Source organism: Tinamus guttatus, unplaced genomic scaffold (genome assembly GCF_059628265.1).
Source record: "Tinamus guttatus ecotype Peru unplaced genomic scaffold, ASM5962826v1 Tinamus_guttatus_pri_ptg000441l, whole genome shotgun sequence".
In the NCBI taxonomy this organism is placed as follows: domain Eukaryota; kingdom Metazoa; phylum Chordata; class Aves; order Tinamiformes; family Tinamidae; genus Tinamus; species Tinamus guttatus.
The window spans coordinates 355,738-373,110 of NW_028288975.1; the positions used below are offsets into that span (position 1 = coordinate 355,738).

At 41.5% G+C, this 17,373-nt stretch overlaps 1 protein-coding gene across 5 annotated transcripts in view; it reads right to left on the reverse strand.

Moving 5' to 3' along the window:
* The window catches only part of LRRC7 (leucine rich repeat containing 7), a 67,136-nt gene that overhangs the window by 25,056 nt on the left and 24,707 nt on the right, over positions 1–17,373 (reverse strand). For 4 of the 5 annotated variants that reach the window (XM_088531945.1, XM_088531942.1, XM_088531946.1 and 1 more), the window contains exons 8-14: positions 15,573–15,717; positions 14,491–14,563; positions 10,597–10,726; positions 10,132–10,247; positions 3,684–3,753; positions 2,370–2,469; positions 1,751–1,875 (exon numbers count right to left, since the gene is read on the reverse strand). In XM_088531945.1, the coding sequence (XP_088388071.1) occupies positions 1,751–1,875; positions 2,370–2,469; positions 3,684–3,753; positions 10,132–10,247; positions 10,597–10,726; positions 14,491–14,563; positions 15,573–15,717 (759 nt within the window). The remainder of the gene's footprint in view (positions 1–1,750; positions 1,876–2,369; positions 2,470–3,683; positions 3,754–10,131; positions 10,248–10,596; positions 10,727–14,490; positions 14,564–15,572; positions 15,718–17,373) is intronic. The other variant, XM_088531943.1, reaches the window with a different exon arrangement.

Sequence of the window (17,373 nt, forward strand, 5' to 3'; positions counted from 1 at the left end):
CTGTTCATACCCACTCTTGTCACAAGACGTGGTGACATGAAGGGTAGGGACTGCGCAGCTGCCGATGGCTCCGCCGAAGCCAGGCTGCCTCCCCACGGCCGCGGAGCCGGGGCGGCCCGACCCAACGTGCCACCGCGGCGCTGCACGATCGGCTCCGCGGGCTGCACTCGTGGCCAAATCCCCAAGGGCAGAGCAGAGGAGGCCCCAAAGGCCGCGGGCCGGCCCGGCGGGACCGCGGGGAGCCTCCGTACGGGCTGCCACGGCCGGGGGCCGGGTCAAGGAACACAGAACCGCGGCACTTTGTGTGGGCGCCTCTACGTCCGCCCCTCTGCGCTGAGCGCAGCTGATGGCAGCACGTGGAGGACTTGTTTCCTGCACAAGAACAATTCTCTCTAGGACACGTTTTCGGTCATTTATAGTGTTCTGAAATACCCTCGCTTTAATACAGGGGATTTGATACAACAACACTGAATACTAGGAATAGTACTTGCAAACAGCATACCACTAAAACATTCCATCACCTTGGAAATTCTTATTTTTCTGTTAATATTTAAACTGCTTTTGACATTTGGAGATATTGCTCACAGTTAAAACTTCGGCTATAAGTGGGGAAAGAACATAAAATTCTTTCAGATGCTCTATTTTCCATACATGGGCCATACATTGGCAGTTCATCCAGGATAAAATTCCAGGCTGATCTATTTGTTGTGAAACAAATTTATTTGTTATAGTTTTATTTATTTAATATTATTTATTTATTTTTATTTTTCTCCTTACCTGGACTCATTTCTGCTCAGTTAAAACAGTAAGAGTCCATTAACTCTAATGACAAGCAATTAGATGAAAACTCTTAACCAGAAAAAATTAGAAATCATTAAAAAGGAAAATCAAAGTTTTCCAAGGTAAGTGGAATGCTAATTAAATGGCTATAAATAAATATATTTTTCTGTTATTTTTTAAATTTAAATACAGTTTTCATCTCATATGATGTTGTCTTCAATTACACTTTCTACATTGGCTATCATACATCAGGTAAAACTTTGCAGTGTTAAGGTGTGTGATCTAGGATGATTCCTTGATGTCACACAAGAAGCAGAAATTTTCATGCCAGGCTAAAACCAGAAGGACCTGACAATATCCCTCTAGCAGGACAAGCCACTAATGACTAAGCTGAAAGCTCTGATTTAATTGCAGATGAGTGGGGGAGGATATTTCTGTTCAAATAATCATCCTTGCTTTCAGGCAGGCTACAAGTTTAAGGAGTGATGCTTTCTGTTCTCCATCCTCTCCTGCTGTGCATGCTCACACCTAATGCCCTCGAGTTGCAGAGTCTTCATCTGCTTTCACTTCGAGTGAAATCACCCATCCAATCTACATATTTTTAAAGCATTAAATTACCGAACAGTATTCAAAGTATTAAAGTACTAAATGATTCTCTGCCTCAGTACATTGTGTGTTGTCTTAAGTATAAAACACCGGTCACACTAGGAAGCAAACATTAGGGCTGTGGGCCTTAGAAGAGTTAGGAAAAAAACTTTTGCTATCTAATCAACAATAGCAAACGCAGAAATTATTAATGCAGACTTTAGGGAGAAGAGATATGCTGTTCTCAGCTGTTACACTTGAATTACAGCCTAAAGTATTATCTACACATTTAAAACACAAAAATACTTCAACACAAGATCTGTCTGCCGGACACTGCCCGTATTTTCTAAGCACCAGTGTAAATTAGACGAAATTTAGAACTTACCTTAACCTTCCCTGGATTTTCCTCTTCTTCCTTTTTTTCTTCAAACTCAAAGGCAACCGTCATACGTTGCTGTCTCTGCTCTTCCCACAAGGTAGGGTTAAAACTGTCACTGTCTGACGGGAAATCTACAGTTTAATTGCAAACAGCAATCCAACAGAACATGTAATTAGTACACCTAGCCAAAGACTGGGAATGATCTAAAAAGACTAGTTTTTAGAGGAACCTGTGATCTTGGGTTGTTGTCTTAAAACTCCTGAAGGGAAGTAATGAGGGGATTAATACACAAGACATACACAAATAATTGCAGACAATTGCTGCGCACTGGGCTCTCCGGCGGCAGCAGCAAGGTACATGCTGCAACTCCTGCCTCCCAGGAACTGAAGGACAGGCTCCAACACCTCCCTGAGGCCATGCTCCTCACAACAGAGAGTGCTCAAGAGAACACAACACTGACCACGACGAAGTGATCTGAAAATGGAATGTGTCCTGTGTGTATGACAGACAGGAGCTGCTGCGTATGCACTGCTGCACTTCTACACCCCTCTGGTTTTACCTCCATCACGTGAACAAGCACTGCACCACATCCCTGCCTGCGCAGGGAGCAGGGAGGGCGTTTTACCTTCGTCGCTGCGGGGTTGCTGGGGAAACATGTAGTTAGTCAGTACTCTCTGCTTTGTTTCTGGGTGAGCTTCGGTTTGCAGCGGAATGAGAGCCTTGGACTGCGTAAGAAAGGAAAAACAAGGACGGTTCACCCGAAGCGTGTACGATAGTGACACGGAATGTTAGCACTTGACAAAGGGAAAATACACAAACAGCTAAAATTATGTACAAAAATAATCCTATCTTTGTGGACTAAAACAAGTATTAAGCTCATCTAAATGTGTTTCTCCCATTCCTCAATTCTGATGTGTTTGTAGTTCCTCCTAGAGCAATAGGAGAAATCTAAACGGCAGAAATCCCTACTGCACAGTAAGAATCACACCAGGAGGAAGGCCAGAGGATCAGCTGAACAGGCCCTGCACCAGCGCAGTGAAAGCACCTTGTTCCAGCTGTGGTTTATTTTAAGCGAGGGTTAATGAGGAGCAAGTTCACGCCAGCCATTAGCTCCTCTTACAATAATGCTGCTGCAAGCTCCAGGAGAAGGTGCACCGAGGCCCTGCTATCCCCATGGAACTGCTATGTTTTAGTTCTATTGATTATTGCTTTGCTCTGATGCAGCATCCAGGAGTGACTGCCATGGTTCACAAAACCAAATTTTATCTACACCAACTGTAGGCAAGTCAGAATGCTGAATAAATACTGAATATTTAAAAGAAAGTGTTACATTCTGCAGTTGGGCTTAGGCTTTATGTAATTTCAGTCTTTTATTGGAAATAAGAGTGAAAAAGGACAGAATCTTAATTTAACACATTAAAAAATACTCATTTTGCATTAATCCTCCTATATTATTTTCCCTCCATCCAGCTTTAAAAACATTTTCTTAACTATGCAAGTAGAAATTAAGAAGGCGAAGTGCAACGAGTACGGTATCGACGTAGACCTGTTGGGCAAGTTACCCTTGGCTTTGTTCTGGCTCGAGCGGTTTTAGCACCCTCACCACGGCACACACGTGGACACGTGTAAACGCGCGTCCCCGCGGGGCAGCGGCTGCTCCGGGCTGTCCCCGGCACGCGGAGGGGCTGAGCCTCCACGGCCTTCCCGCCGGATAAAGGATGGATTCACCGGCACCGACCCGGGAATGGGGCCCTAGAGAACGACACTGACCGGCTTCAATGGAAGACAGCTAATACCTGCAGGGGGGCACTGCAGCAAGGTGAGAAAGACGAGACCACGGCATTTTACTGAGATGATTAAGAGGTGTTAGGTACACTGAACACCTCGAACACTCTGCAAATTGAGCGTTAAAAAAATACGAGTATTAAAAAGTCATTACCTGGTTGTCAGAAAGCCACAAAGCTGCAAGTTCTTTAAGTTTAGTAAAAGTGAAGGGCAAATTCTTCAATCTGTAAACAATAGAATTGGCACAACGTGAATCTTTCCACAGTAGTTTCTTTTAAAGATTTGTAAGCAGCATATTTTAATTTGATTCTGTTCAAACTGGCATCCTTTTTCATTTTTATTTTCTCCCACTTTTTATTAAAAAATAGTGTTTTTTTAATGGCATTCCTTTAAATTGTTTCTCCATTAAGAGTGACATTTGGAATCTAAAAATACTCACATAATTCCCTAAGGATGCAAATAAGCTATTGATGCTTCGACTTGGTTGTATTATAAAAATCTGAGGCTTAACAGTATTTTACTGTTTCCACATATGTCCATATGCCTGTATAGATGAGAACATTTTTATATGTGTGTGCGTGCAGGTGCTTAAACCTAAAATTAACACCACAGGAAAGAATTGCATGCCCAAATAGCTGAAGTTTAGTTGTCATTACTAAATTACCATAAAATAGATACTACAACTTTTTTTTATAACTTAAATTAGTACTTGTCTCTGGAATAGTGCCGTTTGTGACTTATTCTTCAAAATTTAAAGTGACCGATCTAAGCTTTAATAGTTAACATAAGGATCCTTAAATAACGTTTATCTCAAATGTTCTTTTCAGAGCTTTCTATCTGCAGAAAAAAGAGAATTTTTGCTCTTCGAGAGACCCCTTTATTTCTTTACACTTCTGGATTCGGGAGCTGCAGTTTTCAAAACGGGAAAGCTTTGTCTGCAGAGGGTGAAGGTGAAAAAATGCAGAGGCTGCAGTAACAGCTGCTGCAGCAATCACATTCCTGGCTTCATGAAAGGAAGCGGATAGCTCCATTCCAGCATTTCCCCAGCCGGCAGCCTGAAGGATGGTGAACTCGGGGTGCAGAGTTTGGTTGTGTGGATGAGGGGGTACCCTTGAAGGACGAGAGTTTCTAACAGAATTAAATCCTTATTTTTTCCAGACTTTTCACACACCTGCCCCAGCTGTGATTCAAGTCAGCAATGAATTTAATGAATTTAATCAGAGCTTTCATCCTTCTCCTGCGGACTGCAGGTAATGAACTAGACCTGCAGGCAAGCTTTGTGGCACTAAGAAGGAAGCAGAGCCGTAGAGATTTGTGCCAAGCTCCCCCAGTGTCACCTTTCCCTTCTTGCTGGAGCAAACACTGGTTGTCCCAAGGAGTTCCCAGCTTGCAGCAGCGGCTGCAGGGGTTGTCAACTCGGGCTCGCTGAAGCCCTCGCAAGGAGCCACGTGCCGCTGGCAGCACACCGCACCCCCAGCGCCGCGCGCTGCGCCACGCTCCTTCCCAAGCACACAATTTGCTGCCTGCAGTCAGTGCACACGTGCACGCTTCCCTGAAGCAACTGAGTTCCAGCAAGCTATTCTGCATTATCCCCATTTTCAAAACAAGTCCCATGATATCTCTCACATATAGCGCATTACTGTGAGAGATAAATACATAAAAATAATTCTAGCTTCGGCAAAGTACAGGTAAACCACAGCTACCCAGGAACTCATAAATTTCAATATAGATATTAGCTATAACATATAAAGAGATTAGTTAAGTATAGATATAAGCTGATATTTTCTGCAGATTACAGAGGGGAGCCTTTCACTATCAATTGGCAGCTCTGAGCATTTCAGAAAACTAAGAGTTATTTTACTAATGTTCAGGATTTGGTCCCCTTCCTCTGAGCAGAAAACAGAAAGTATATATCCTGCTCCTCCATAATAGAAGTGATTAATCTGCACTGCTTCCATTTATGTAATTTATTATTATAAACAGAAATCAGTAGAAAGAAATGTGAAGTTTAAGAATATGCTACTCAACAATGAGCTTTTCTTTTAGGCTTAAATTCTGAAATATCTCATTAGTCAGTTTGGCAAAATATATGCATAAGTGTTTTCACAAACGTAATGGCAAATGTATTAACAATACCAGAGGAAACCTGAATCACTCCAAAGACAGTTAATCGAAAAGATGGTCAAATTAAATTACCTTACAATTCAAAGAACACGATGCTGTACCAAACCGTTGTTCCTGTGCTTGGTATTCTCCTCATTGAACAAGAGCCCTTTGCAGGAGCAGGTCTCCCTGCGCAGGCTGCAGCTCCCCGCTGCGCTCCCGGGCGGCAGCCGAACGGCCACCAAGACTGGGCACTTCTGTGGGGCAGGGACACCTCGGAGCCACAGCTCCCCGCGCCTGCAGGCGGCTGTTGCACATTTGGCACGAGCAACAGTTCGATTCATGTGCAATTTTTTTATCACTAACAACTACTATTTGCAGCCCCTTTAATCTCTTAAACACTTTTAAGCGCACTTTTTGAAACGACATCCCTAACCCCTAATCTGTTAGGACTGCATGAGAGCACAGCATCAAAGAAGTTAGATGTCAGAAGGTTATGTCTTTCTGGAATGAAGACTTAAAAATAATTTGTTCTATCATTTATCCTAGGTTAAATCTTTCACATAATTTAAGTTCTTAAAAGGCTACGTACTCTAACAGCAAGTGACTCAGTCTTATTCTTGAAAAATAAGAAAAGCAAATAATTACGACTGATCGTATTTAAATATAAAAAAATCAAACATGGATACGTAAAAGTGTCTTACAAGTTTAAGGAGGCCTTTGCTTCTATTTTAAGTCTAACAGACAAAATTTCAACTTCTCCTTCTTGCTACTAACTGCTTTTTCTCATAGTTTTGTAAAATAAACCACTACAGACTTGTGCTAAGCACGAAATTTTGTTTTTGTTATGTTCTAGGTAAGCAACCTCAGAGTATGGCAAGAGTTGCCATGTTAAATGCAGTAACATAATGTAAGAGAGGAGCTTACTAAACACCTGAGCATACTTTCTAGCTTCATTTAGACATATATTATACGTTAGTGAGATTCAGAAAGAACACCGACACTCTAAACCGAGGCAACATGTAACCACCAAAAGTCACTCGTAACAAGGCGAACTGGCACCAAGTCAAGCCCACAGACTGTTACTATTTATGGCAATTCTCCAAGGTAAATTTAAGCAATATCGATTAAACCCTACTGGGTTTTCAGTGGGAAAGTTTAATCCTCAGTATTACCCCATCCCTGTACTGCAGTACAAACACACTTGGATATAAACAGCCAGAAGTCATTTACTCTTTGACAATGAGCAATACTGTGTAACTAAACAGCTAAACAGAAAAAGAAAATATATGCCAATGGACAGTCTTTTTTTTTTTAATGGATCATATAATCTTAGTGCTTTTTTCATCTAATCTCTATGGGTGAGATTTGCATTTGGTTGGTTTAGAATTGGCCACCAGGTTACCTCAGAGGGTGTCCTACACCGCTCACAGAGTTAGCAATACAGTAAACATCATTAACTAGTTCTCTAAAAGGATAGTATTTTTGATGCCAAATACTTCAGATGCTTTGCAGAAGCAGACAAACTAAAGAGGGGTGATGGTCCTAAGAACAGCTTCCTTAAGAACAACTAGAACTAAAAAAAGGTTACTTACCAGTAACCGATGCTCTTTGAGAAGTGTAGCCCAAATGTACATTCTAACAATTCTACCTCTCAATCACAGGACTCATACCTGGAAGGACTCTGAGGAGAGAGGAGAAGCAGATGGAGACAAATGTATATGTGGACTACACATTTTGAAGAACATCGGTTACTGGCAAGACATCTTTTTTCTCTGAATGAATCCCACGTGCACTCTAACACCAGGTGACTCCAGGCAGCTCCCCCCAGTAACCTGTTATGTGGGGGAGGCCTTGGCATCTTTGTGCAAGCAGCAGTACTTTATCAAATACTGCAGTGGTTCTTGAAGAACTTCATATAGTGCCATGCCTGCTGAGGGCAAGGATGAAGCTCCCGGGTGCTGCACTGCAGGTATCTGGAATGGAAACTTTCCAGTACACAAGGCGAAGTCGCCTAAGCTCTGGTCAGACACCTACTATCACAGGAGACTCCACCTTGGCCACCTGAGAGCAAGTCAGCCCACCACTGCCTTTGACTGTGTAGAGACAACTGAATACTGCACTCCCAGGGCTGAAGAACCTCTAACAGGGCTGAAAAGGTTTGGACCTGCAAAGATAAAAGGAGAGAGGACTCCCAGCACCAGAGATGAGAGGTACAGATGAAGTCCTAGAGTGCAGGCATGGGAAAGAAAAACAGGACTCTAATGCCCTGCTTAAAACAGAATTCTAACATGAGCATTTGGAGAAAATCCTAAAGCCAAAACAGACTCTGTCATGCCAAGTTCATCAGGATCAGAAAGGTCCGTTTTACAGGGCTGAAGACCTCCAAAAGAAAAGGAGCAAGAGGGAAAAGACTGCAGTAACTGAAACCATAGCATTAAAAACACACCCCAGAGTGACTCCAAAAACCAACCCTGCTTTGAGCTCAAGCAGCAAAGCAGCCCATGCCAGGTTTGCCTCCATCCTGAGAACTAAGACCAAACCTCCCATGAGTGAGGAAGTCCTCCTATTCTCCTCTTTATATGGTGCACCCTAGTTAAATCGCTAATCCCTGTAACATGTGACCAAGCACAGGGCACCAACAGCAACCCAACACGTGGAGAGTGGCAGGAACGTAACACAACAAAAAAATCACTTCTTGCCATTTCAGCGAGTTAAATCAGTCCAGAGACTTGTCTAGGGAGCACCTGAGGTAGCGCAAGGGAAGATGCAGGACTACCAGCCAGCCCCAAGAGGGGAGCAGGAGGGGACGGTGGCCAGCTCCTCCCCAGGGATCACAGCATGGGGAGGGGGTGCCGTAGTCAACATCTACCAAAATGGAAATCCCAATTTTCTCTTCAGTTGAGTAACAGAGGAGAGAGGAGGGTGGGGTAGGCCTGCTGTTTTGGTGGCAGCGGTCCCTCCCGTGAGCTTGGTCAGAACAGGGGTACCCACCCGTTCACATAACCAGGACTGCTCATGGCACCACGTGCAAGAAATCAACGGCTGATCTGGCAGAAAACTAACTTAGCGGAAAAAAAATGAAAAGACTAATATTTTTTGCTTCCTCAGTACACTCATGGCATGATTACAGGCCTCACAGTGACCCAGTTCAGATGGGTTTAATGCAGCAGGGACCACAAGGTCTCAACCCCTGAGAAGCTGCAGGCCGGCGCCATCCCGCGGCCGCCCCACTCCCCTCTCGCTCTGCCCCGTGTCCCCTTGTCCCCACGGCAGCTCGCTGGGCAGCAGCAAGGCCCCCCTCAGCAGAACCGTCCTGTGGAACTCACTGCGCTCCCGCCGGGCTGCGCCGCTCTCCCAGCGCGGATCCCGGGGCAGGACGGGGCACGGGAGCGCGGGCGCAGCGAGGGCAGGAGGCCTCGCAGGCAAGAGCACCAGGCTACGGGCTCGGGCTCCAGCTGCACAGCCAAAATGTACCCTACCACGGGGACACACTGGTGACCTCGAGAAATCCAAAACCCAGAGCCAACAGACGCACCGTTTGAGTCTGGGACTTGGACAGCTCCTGCGCAAACTGATTAACCTCACATTTTGGTCCACTCTTAATGTATTTTGTAATACACAACTTCAGCGAGGAAAATGATCTACAAGAATTAAGTAAATGATTTTAAACAAATATATTACAGCCATTTCTACCTTTCTGCATTGTGTATTTTATGGTTAACTTTCATTTCAACAATTAAACTGTGCATAGGAAATCAGGTACAGATCTGCAAACTCCTTTTCCAAATTTTTACTGATTGCACAAGATGACTGAAGAAATTGGTATTCAACTACCATCTGTCTACTTTTGACCAAACTTGGATTTCTGCGTTCTACTTAAAATTAATATAATCCTGGAATATTTGTATCTATTTCAAAAATAAAACAGTCTTTTCTGATGCCTATGGGAACAAGCGATGGGTATCATGAGAGGCTCATTTTAAGTGTGCCAGCACTTCTCAGAGGAAGAGTCATATGCATAAGAACAGAAGAATTTGGTATTTTCACGAAATCTTGGTGCTGACCGATGAAATAGATTTTTTTTCTATTTTCTATTTTTTCACATTTAATGATGATCAATAAAGCAGCATGTCACTATCTTTTGATGAGGACACAACGTATTATGAAGTTACGTACAATTTTTAGGGCTAAGTGTTTATGTATATCAGTGATACTTTCACATGGAAACGGCAGGAGATGCGAGGCAAACAGGTTTTCATTCATGAAAATATACTGAGACCCAAATCTTGGCCTCAACTTTAGCAGAACCAAGGCCCAATCATAAAGATTAAAAAAGTTTAGGATTTTTTCTACATAGTTTAAATATTATTATGGATTATATACTTTATATAAATATATTTTACATAAATATATTCTACATACATCTAAACAAAATAGTTTAGCTATTTTATAAACAAATTCTTCTAATGCAGATTAGGAAAATTACATAACTATACCTGTTATCACTCAGATTTAACACCCTCAGCTTCTGCATCTGACCAATTTCATCAGGAAGAAATTCTAGCTTGTTAGAGCGCAGAGACATAACTGTTACGTTTTTACAGCTTCCAATCTGAGGGAATGAAAAGAAACAAAGATACTTTAGGATACTTACTTGATAAAGATTCTCATCACTAACGTTTTATGTCAGAAGGTGGATAAATTGTGTCTCTACTTTAAATAATGAAGAGAAGAAAGTACAGAATCCCAAGTCAGAAAAAGAGCCCTTGTCATTAAGATCAGGGAAATGATCTTAATGGGTTTCCTGCACCACTCTTCTCAGTGATACTATCACCTCTAAATGAGGTGACCAAATACACAGGAAAGATTTGGCCTTGCACATTGGGCAGAAATAATTGCTTTATCAGATATTTTGTCTCAGTAGGGAAGAAGTATCTTTAGAAACAGAATCAGCTTCTCACTTCTCTGGGCAATTCAGGAAGGAAATTCTCATCCACAGCCAATGTCCTCAGGTTATGAAGGTAGCCAATGGTAGAAGGTAAGGACTCTAATTCATTGCAGCTGCAGTCAAATTCTTCTAATAGGGATAAACTGAAATTGTAAATACAAAGGTTAGACATACAAAGGTTAGATAATAAACAAGCTAAAATTTTTCAGTTTTAAAGTATCCCATTACTCCAAACATTGTGCCCTGAAGAAGGAACACCCCACAAGGGATGTCAATAACAATCTGCTCTCAGTAACTATTTCAGTAACTATAAGGAACACAGTTGGTCAATATTAGCTGGCAAGGCAGTTTAGGAAAGATCAAGGCAGCTAATTTCCCATGTTACCATTTGTATTAGTTATTATGAGAAAGTATCCCAAGAAAATAGTGAGCCGGGCAATTCATACAGAACCAAACAACACAGTCCCCATTCCAGAAAATACACAATCTTAGCATACAAAGACAGATGACAAAAGAAAATAAAAGCAGAAAATGTGCAAGGCATATTTGAGTTGATGTAGTCAACATAACTTCTACAAAGATCAGAAGTGAAACACGAGACTTGCACCCAAACTCAGCACAGTCCATCAGCCTGCTGCTGGCAGCTAACAAACCAGAAGACCTGTTTCTTGTAATGTGCTATTTTTCACACTAAGAACCAGCCAAAAAAATCAGCCTTGAAATGGCATCTGTATGGCAAAGACCAAAACAGAGCAAACAGAAATACATCACCCTCCCAGCATTTGATCACAGCACTGGGCTCACCAAATGCTGAGCTTGCTGAGTGGCACTGTGCACAGTAACCTGGTGTGCACCACTGCATTAGGGAGTGGACACTTATCCTTTATCTATTCCTTTTACCAGAGCAATTTTAACGCACATATTGCAAATACATTCAGCCTACAGGAGAGCACGTTTCACTTCACGCCTGTCCGGCAGGAAGGCAGGGGTGAAATCACCCAGGCACTGCACAGCGACAGGCTGTGGTGGACAGCAGTTCTGAGCAAGAGAACGTTCTGCAGTGAAAGGAGGCCATCTCCTCATCCTGACAGCTGCTGAATACTTTAAAATGTGTCTGGATATGAAAAAAAATAACAGTAGAATTAACACTGTGCTACTTCTCCATAGCACGAATCAAAAGGTTTAACTGCATCATTCCCTGCTAGAGCTGCTCATGTTTTGCTCCACATCTCCCACCTTTTTATCTCAAGTGTGGTAACTAACAAAGCTAAGTGACCAGCAATTATTTCTTCCACGGGTGTCATCATCCTGCCCCACTGATGAAGGGACTGTCTGCCCAAAGCTTCATTTTTAACAGATGTGTTGGTTCATCCAGTAAAAGGCAGTATCTCTCCTACAAACCTTGCTCCTCACCACTTATGTAGGCCACAGCTGCGGGAATGGACCTTCATTAGATACTTAACTTGCTTAACTATTTTTGCTCCAGTTTCTTAATTAAAAAGGTCTTTCAAGCCTTCGAGGTCTATGGAATGTGATGCCAGAAATAAGTCCTCATAATGTGACATTCTCAGACCTTTCCCATAACTGTTGTATTTCAACAGGCCGAGAAGTGACTCGCACTGTGATCAATGACAGAGGTGCCTGGAAACGGGTCAAAAGCTTTGCCAGGTTTTTTAATATCATCTTTGTCCTTACCACAATTTATTTCAAAGCACATGGAAAATAATTTTATTAAGAGCAAAACTCAGACATGTTTATCTACCTTGTACAAAGTATGTGCTGATGAAAAGAGGAAGAGACCTCGACAGAGGGAAGTTCAGCCTGAAAGCTTATTAAGGTGCAAGATGCACAGATTCTTTCTTTAGCTGATGATAACACAATCACCAAAAGCTGGAAAATAGATAAGCTACCTTACAGTAAGTAGGCTTCCAATGAAATCTGAAAATGTGATGCTCTGAACCATAACTGGAAGTCTTTGTGGCTTGGCTTTAAACAGAACAGAATTTAATGAAAAGACCTTGCCTGGTTTATACATTCCCAGGTTCCTTCCTTCTTGGTGCCATCAGCAGCAGGTGAGTGGAAATGGTCATGGCAAAAACCAACAAATCCCCTGGGGATTTTACGTCTGTAGCTACCAGGGTTAAATAACTGTGTACTTCATAAACTGGTTTTTCAGTGATGATGGATTGTGGATGAAGAATAAGTTGACAGTAACAACTAGAACTCTGATCAGGCTGATGTAGCAAAAATTCAGTCACAAGCACAACCCATCACGTAAAACTAGTGTGGTCATATTAGGTGACGAGCCCACTGTTCTGCAAATACCCTTCTTAGAGCAGAAGTGTCCACCCCTGAAACCTAATAAAGGTTCCACACCAAGTAATGCAGAGCAGATGCTAGGCAAAAAAGAGGAGGGATCCCTCCCTTTTAATTTGAACGACTCAGTAAGACACTATCTTCATGGCAGGATTTTAAAAATTGACACTCCCCCCATATTAAAGATAATACTGGTAATAATATCAATCATTCTGGATGATGCTCACTACACTTTAGAGTGTTACGAGCTTTTCCTGCCTGCAAGAAGGTATTGCTACATGGACTGTTTGTAAGATTCTTCCCTTTTGTGACTCATACAGCCATTTCCTTTACTTCTTATATGAAAAATACACGTATCTAAAGACATAGCAATATTAGCACAACAAGCCAAAATTGAGTTTTCGGTTGCTACAAAGCTAATAGCTCACTAATTCATTTTGTTTTCTAAATCTTGCATCAAAAGTTAATTTACTACTGGAAAAAAACACTAAAAAATTGGTGCAGGAGTAATAAAGTGCTGACTATTATTGCTGTTCTACAGACCTCCCTGTAATTAGTGACTACCATGGTAATGCTGGACAAGTCCTGCCGAAGCCTTCAGGGCTTTAGCTTTGGAACTTAACTCAGGAAAGTCCTGGCTTAAGCAAACTCCCTCTACTGAAGGACGGCTTGTTGAGGCAGAGCTTGCTGAGGGAGAGCAGCTTTTGTGTTAGGGACAGGAGGAGCAGGCTGGGGGGCCAAAAGGCACCACGCTCTGTGCCCCGTGTGCTGGGGAGCACCCTAAGCAGGTCCTGGATGCCAGCGGGGATTGCATTTCTGAAGTAACATATGTAGAGCACCTGGCATCTTACAGATGCCAATGTTACAGATGCTTTCTGCCAGGAAAGGATTTGTCTAGGAATCACACACTTGGAGGCTGGCAATTCTACATATTGTTTCAGAAACAGACTTGAATCTGTCTTGAATTCTACAATAAATTACAGATTTAATTTAGCAATAAGTTCGGGTCTGTGGAGAGAAGCTCTACACACAGGAGTACACGACAGAACTTGGCACCAGGGATCATGTAACATCTGACAAAACGAGAGCTAAAGGGCCTCATTAGAGCATATTGTAATAGGATCACTTACATCACTCTTTCACATTTTAATGTATACACCTATGAAAATTGTCATGACTTTCTCACTTACCTCAGTAGCCTTAGAAATTCTCATACATATGAGGTTTACAGCCTTTTTCTTTTCATCAAATACTTGCTGTTGCTATGGAAACAGACACACTCCCCAAATACTTAAATTTCTTCTACTTTGGTTGCTCTAATCATCTAAATTGCAAGTGATTCATAGAGAAAACACCTCTTTGTTCTTTGTTTTGGAAATTATGATACATTTCATCTTCCTGCACTTATGCCAGGCTACGCACATGGAAGTAATGATGCTGCTCTAAATTTAAATTGTTTTAAGCTGCTTATTAGGCATACATTTTGAAATTATTTTATAATTGTTTCTTCTCATTTTTTATTTCAGAAAAAAAAAGTGCAAGCAGAAAATGTATTTTTCTTAGTGTTGGAAATCTCGAGACTTATACTCACTTTCCAATTGCATTTGGCAGAATTGTAAGCTGATTGTCATCAACTTTTAAAGTTGTTAGCCTTTTCAATAGTCCTGCAAAACAGAGTAGATTTTTTTTTAGTGACATATATACATCAAAAAGAAGTAACACAAAAATATTTTGCATCAATCTTCTTTACTTTCTTACTTCAGTTAAATCTGCTTACCACCCAGTAATTAGAATTTGGAAAAAAGAACTTAATATATGTCATTGCTAGAAAGTACATTTCATAATGAAGCCATTTCTTTTGTACTGAAGCTGAATACACTTCAAAATCAACCTGCATATGTACATCTGAAGATTACAGAATGCAAAAACTGGCATGTTTACACTAAGGCATTACAAAGCACTGAAATAGAAAACGGCTGTGAACTACATCTAGCAGCACTCATGCAACACTACTGGGAAGCAGCACTACCTGGTGTGACACTGCCAGTTAGTAGTACTGGAATTCTGAGTCAGTTAAATTCCGGGCTCTAACAGTTTCATATATAAAGGGATGCACCTAGGAAAAATGAAGTGATGATCATGATCTAGAGGGTTCATTTACTGGAAGCAACAGAAGGGGGCAACGGTCTCAATGTCTGTGAAGGAATGAGGACTGCAATGACATAGCCAGTCGTACAGCGGGATACACACACGACCATTTACCTTCCACAAATTCTATACTTTCTACAGAGATTCTGTGTATCTATAAGATTGTCAAAACAGAAATGAAGTATGATCTATGTCTTTGCTAAATGCTCCCATATGGAATTACACTTTTGTAACCCAGAGTGATAATGTCTGATAAGGCAGATTTTAACTGTTAAAATAATCAGTATTATACTATTATACACACTTTTAAAATTAGATGAAATCATACCCATGGCTACACCAGATCTTTATTTTGACTTTACCAAATGCTCTTTATGACGGTCCAGGCATCAGATGTTTCAGGCTCCTTTGGAATTTAATACTATTGCTTCTTCCAGGTTTATAATAAAACCTCATCACTACTGAAAAGATATAAATGAAATCCTTGATTGTAAAACATCATAAGACAGCATGAGCTTTTCTCACCTATGGAGTCTGGCAGTTGCTGCAACATATTGGATGACAATAAGAGATCTTCAAGTCCTTCACAACCCGAGATGTCCAGATCGACAGTTTCTATCCTGTTTTTTGACATATCCAGATACACCAGCTGCTTTAACTTCCCTATAGACTTAATAGCATAATACAAAAGTTTTATTGTACAGACATACACTGCAGGCCACTTTCTAAGATTAACAAAAGACAATAGTAATACAGGTTTATACTTATCTCAGCATGCTTTTCATGAGAGTCACTCGACCAAAGAACTTATTAGACCAATAACGGTCTAATAAGATTCCTATTCAGGTAACGGAAAATGAAAGGCTGAAGGATGGGGCAGAGCTGAAAGAGTTTCTCCGTGTGGTTTAAAAAGACAATGGACTATTAAAATGCTGTTCATTACACTCTAGCCTTTAATTCTACAAGTCAGTTATAGCAAACTAAATGACACATACCAAACTAATTCACGTGTTCCAGATTCATTAGATCTGCTGAAAATTTGATTTCTCAAAGTCATAAAGGAAATGTATTATTTCCTCTGGACACAGATCCAAGAGAAATGTACTCACAATTCAGCTCATAATGGCAGTCCTCAATGTCACAGAAGCTAGACGTGTATGTAAACTTTGTGTATCAAACGCCTTTTCTGAATTTTGTAAATCTAAAACTAGACTTCAAATATGCAGTTCAATTCTGAGAGCTCAACACTACTAGTCCCCTTCAAGAGTGCAGTGTTTGAGCTGCAGGTAACTTCAGTGAGAAACATGTTTATGACAGGAATTCTTCTTTGATTTCTCTTAAAAACTATTTAGCTTTTAAGAATCTGAAGCCCGACAAGATTTATTTTTAATAAATTACTGGGGATCACTGAGCTTTGAAGCAATAATTTGAACTAGGACTGTCCATATCTCTGCCCGGAGAAGCAATCTGCTTCTTGATCAGTTATTACAAGGCTGTCGCTTCATTCTCGACATGAAGTTTCTCTGGGTATTTGCCTAGTGCACATGCCAAGGGCAAGCTCCTTCAGACAGCTCCCTGTCCCCGTCTCCACGCGCTCGCAGGACAGCACGAACGTCACTTGGCTCTCCCAGCTGGGAGGGACATCTAGTCTCTGCTTCTAAGGAGGCAACACCACACCATCCTCCACCAGGTCTGGGGCTAAAAAAGGGAAAACCTCCCTTTCGTCTCCAGCTTCACCATTCCACCCCTACTAACACCTGAACACGATTTTTGGTTTATTCCTGGTACCAGAGATATTTTAGCCCATTGATCAGCCCTGGACACCTGGCACATCTCTAGATGTTAAGATTAATTTTCAGTCTGTATTTTTTTTCTATCTTTAAAGGTAAAAATTTTGAAACAAGATTCGCTTTTTTAAACTCTTGGTTCAAACATAACTTATTCCCAGAAAACAATTCAATTCTTTGGAACTGACAGTGGCAGGACTAGGGAGCACCTTCCCTAGGAAAGCACTCGCTCAGCAGGAGCGGTTTTGGAACTCATTTACCAAACAACTTCCTTGTGAAACTGAAAAGAAATACTGATCACAAAGCCTGTTCTTGGTCTCCAGCTGGTTCTGGTACCAGCTTTCAACTTCAGCTTGTTTTTCACTAACAAAGCGTTCAAAAATGGGGTATCTGGACAGTAAGTGAAAATTACCATTTTCTGTGCAAGCATTCTGCTCAACAGAAACCAGAAATGAACACAAAACAACTTACTTAAGATGAAAACATCAGACAACTCAAAAAGGTGAATTTTCATTAATAAATCTTCAAGGTCAAGCATT